The 3,608-nt window shown below is 44.5% G+C and overlaps 1 protein-coding gene across 2 annotated transcripts in view; it reads left to right on the top strand.

Annotated features, from left to right (window-relative positions):
* Positions 1-373, top strand: part of LOC109507557 (snaclec 6-like) — a 7,650-nt gene extending 7,277 nt beyond the window's left edge. For both annotated transcript variants that reach the window (XM_019857065.1, XM_019857064.1), the window contains 2 exons: positions 102-216; positions 288-373. In XM_019857065.1, the coding sequence (XP_019712624.1) occupies positions 102-216; positions 288-358 (186 nt within the window). In that variant the 3' untranslated portion in view covers positions 359-373. The remainder of the gene's footprint in view (positions 1-101; positions 217-287) is intronic.
* The last annotated feature ends 3,235 nt before the right edge of the window (positions 374-3,608 follow it).

Below are 3,608 nucleotides of genomic sequence, written 5' to 3'. Positions count from 1 at the left end.
TATATATATATATATATATTTTTTTTTCCCACAAATATCTCATGACACACAATCAGCAGATGCAAAGCTGTCATGGTCTTTAACCGTCACTTTGTATTCAGGAAAATGATTTCATCTGGACTGATGGCACGGAACAGGATTTCCTGAACTTCGATCTCGACATAATTCCTGCAGAGCCTGATGGCACCGGGGACTGTGTTATCCTTGCGGAGGATGGTCAGTAAAATTCTTGATTCAACTTTGCTAACTAAATCATGCTGTTAAACGTCAACCTTTAATTCTTTCAGATGGCCTTTGGCAGGATGAACTATGCACAGATCTGGAACCATATGTTTGCATCAAAAAGGTTTCCCACTAAGCATTTCGCTGAATGTATCTTCCTGCCTCCTGCCACAGTAGAATTTACCAGTCATGATGAATCAGTGAATAGTGTAAATTGGTGACTCATTCTCTGGGTTTACTATCAACTCTGCTTGTTTTTCAACAATGCTCAATTATTATTGACAGCAAGTTTTTAATGTCAAAAGAGCTTTTCTCCAATAAATGAAGGAATCTGTCAGCATTAAAAAAAAATGTTTACGTGTCTTTTTTTTTTCTACACCCCTTTTCAAACTGCAGTCTATTGCTGGAAATGTAAACACTAAAAATAATTACAATCAGAGATGGGGAAATCCATTTTATTTTCTGGACCCAGATTCCCGAGCTCTGATTATAATGGTGACTATATAACAACAATATATCTGTATGTCCAAACACGACTAAATGCCATTCAAAGGTTGATGAAAATTTGCAGTTCAAAATCAGAATAATAATCATCTTTATTGACCAAGTATGGAGAACACACAAGGAATTTGAGAGGGAATGATGTGATGTGGAGAGTGTGGTCTGCCATTCACCCAAAACTGGGATAGGATAAAATATGGCGACAAATTACGTTTGTTCCACGAGTGAGGAGCATAGAAACAGAATTCTGCTTCACTAGTTTTGCTTCTGGCTCTGGAAATGCTCAATAAGCCCACACCTGACAACTTGAGGGATCTGAAAGTCTCACATGGAACTTACAGGTCATGAATGCAGGTAATTTAGAGTTTCGAACCGAATATATTGTGAGACCCGGAGCCAGTGGAGATGGGAATGATGTTGTGGTCAATGAAACGGGAATGGTTGAGCAGATGGGCGGCAGATTTCTGCATGTACGAAAGTTTATTGAGAACTTTGAATGATCAATCAATCAATCAAAATATTAAAAAAAATAAATAAATCCTCGTCTCACCCCTCTGGTGGTGTTCGTCCCCCATTCAGCTCGGGTCCTCTACAAGAGGCCAGGAAGCTTGAGGGTTCTGCGCAGTGTCCTTGCTGTTCCCAGCACTGCACATTTCTGGACTGAGATGTCCGATGTTGTTCCCGGGATCTGTTGCAACCACTCATCGAGTTTGGGGGTCACTGCCCCGAGTGCTCCGACCACCACAGGCATGACTGTCACCTTTACCTTCCAGGCTCTCTCCAGCTCCTCTCTCAGCCCTTGGTATTTCTCGAGTTTCTCGTGTTCCTTCTTTCTGATGTTTCCATCACTTGGGACCGCTACATCCACTACAACAGCTTTCCTCTGCCCCTTATCGATGATCACGATATCCGGTTGGTTCGCCATTGCCGATCCCAGCTGTCTTCAGGCAGTAGGTGGGGTACACCCTGAACTGGTTGCCAGCCAATTGAAGACCACACATAGACAAAGAACCATTCACGCTCAAATTCACACCTCGGGACAATTTGGACTGTCCAATCAACCTGCCATGCATGTTTTTGAAATGTGGGAGGAAACCGGAGTCCCCGGAGAAAACACATGCAGGCACTGGAAGAACATGCAAACTCCACACAGGACCTGGAATCGAACCCTGCACCTCTGCACTGTGAGGCAGATTTGCTAACCAGTAGACCACCATGCCACCCCTCAATAAAAGATGATACAGTATACTGGACATCGACAGCAACTACTTTGTTGCACTTAGGAATGCTTTCATTTCTTTGATAACATGTATTAATATATTGTATAGATAACATACATACAGTATATATATATATATATATATATATATATATACACAAAACTAGATATATATTATCCCTGAGGGGCTTGACTCTGAGCCCCTCTGGGATGGCCGAGCTTCTCACTTTATTTCTAAGGGAGAGCCCGGACACCCTGCGGAGAAAACTCATTTCGGCCGCTTGTATCCGGGATTTCGGTCACAACCCATAGCTCGTGACCATTGGTGAGGGTTGGAACATAGATCGACCCGTAAATTGAGAGCTTCACCTTTTGTTAGTTCTCCTTTAACAATGCACTCTGTGTGTGTTGGCAGCTCCGTGTGTAGGTAGCACCTTCTTCTGTCACAGTAACATGTGCATCAACACTTCTCTGGTGTGCAACGGAATACAAAACTGTGTCTTCCCCTGGGACGAAAGCAACTGCAAAGGTTATATTTTGGATTTTTTTTTTGGATAAATTATCCATGCATCCATCTATTTTCTCATCCGCTTCATCTTTACAAGGGTCGCGGGGCATGCTGGAGCCTACTATCCCAGCCGTGTTCGGTCAGTTGGCAGGGGACGCTATGAACTGGTCGCCAGTCATTCGCAGAGCACACATAAATGAACCATCCATGCTCACACTCACACCTAGGGAAAACTTAAAGTCTTCTATTAACCTGCCATACATGCTTTTGGAAGGTGGGAGGAAACCAGAGGACCCAGAGAAAACCCACGCATGGCACCAGAAGAATATGCAAACTCCAACCAGGAATGCCGGAGCCGGAATCGAACCCTGCACTTCTGCACTGTGAGGTGGACGAGCTAACCACCATTCGGCCTTGATAAATTATCCTTTCAGTAATTCTAGCATCTGTTACACTCTGGGGTGACATGGCGGTCGATTGGTTCACAGTCCAGAGGTCATGGGCTCGATCCTGGCCCCAGCCTTCCTGTGTGGAGTTTGCATGTTCTCCCCATGCCCTCGTGCGTTTTCTCATGGTAGTCCTGTTTCCCCCCCACATTCCAAAAACACGCAAGGCAGGTCAATTGAACACTCTATCCGTGTGATTGTGAGTGAGAATGTATTTTCATCTATGTGTGCCTTGCAATTGGTTGGCAACCAGGTCAGGGTGTCCCCCACCTCCTGCCCGGAGACAGCTGGGATAGGCTCCAGCACACCCTCTTGTGAGGATAAGCGTTTCAGATACAGTAAATATTCCCATCCCCGGAATTCTATGAAAAGGAATGTCCTTCACCCGGAACAAAAGCCTGTGCATTAACATTTTGACTACGATATTACATGTTACCGGAACTTACGTAAGCGGAAATCCCACTACCCGTAACCCGGATTGAGACGTCATGCCGCGGGAGCTGAAATAAACGCAACGCCCATCCGATGCTACGGAACGACGACACCGAGACACATTTTCACTTTGCGTTTTTCGATCATCAGATTCGAAACGACGACGTGTAAGTGAGTTTTTATTGGTGTGCGTTTTACTGTAATTGTGAATGATTTTAACTTTATTCACTTCACGTCCTGTAGAACGCGGCACTAGCTTAAAAGCAGCACCCACTCGACA

The sequence above is a fragment of the Hippocampus comes genome, unplaced genomic scaffold, assembly GCF_001891065.2.
Source record: "Hippocampus comes isolate QL1 unplaced genomic scaffold, H_comes_QL1_v1.1 scaffold186, whole genome shotgun sequence".
Taxonomy (NCBI): domain Eukaryota; kingdom Metazoa; phylum Chordata; class Actinopteri; order Syngnathiformes; family Syngnathidae; genus Hippocampus; species Hippocampus comes.
This window is presented reverse-complemented; position numbering and strand designations above follow the sequence as displayed.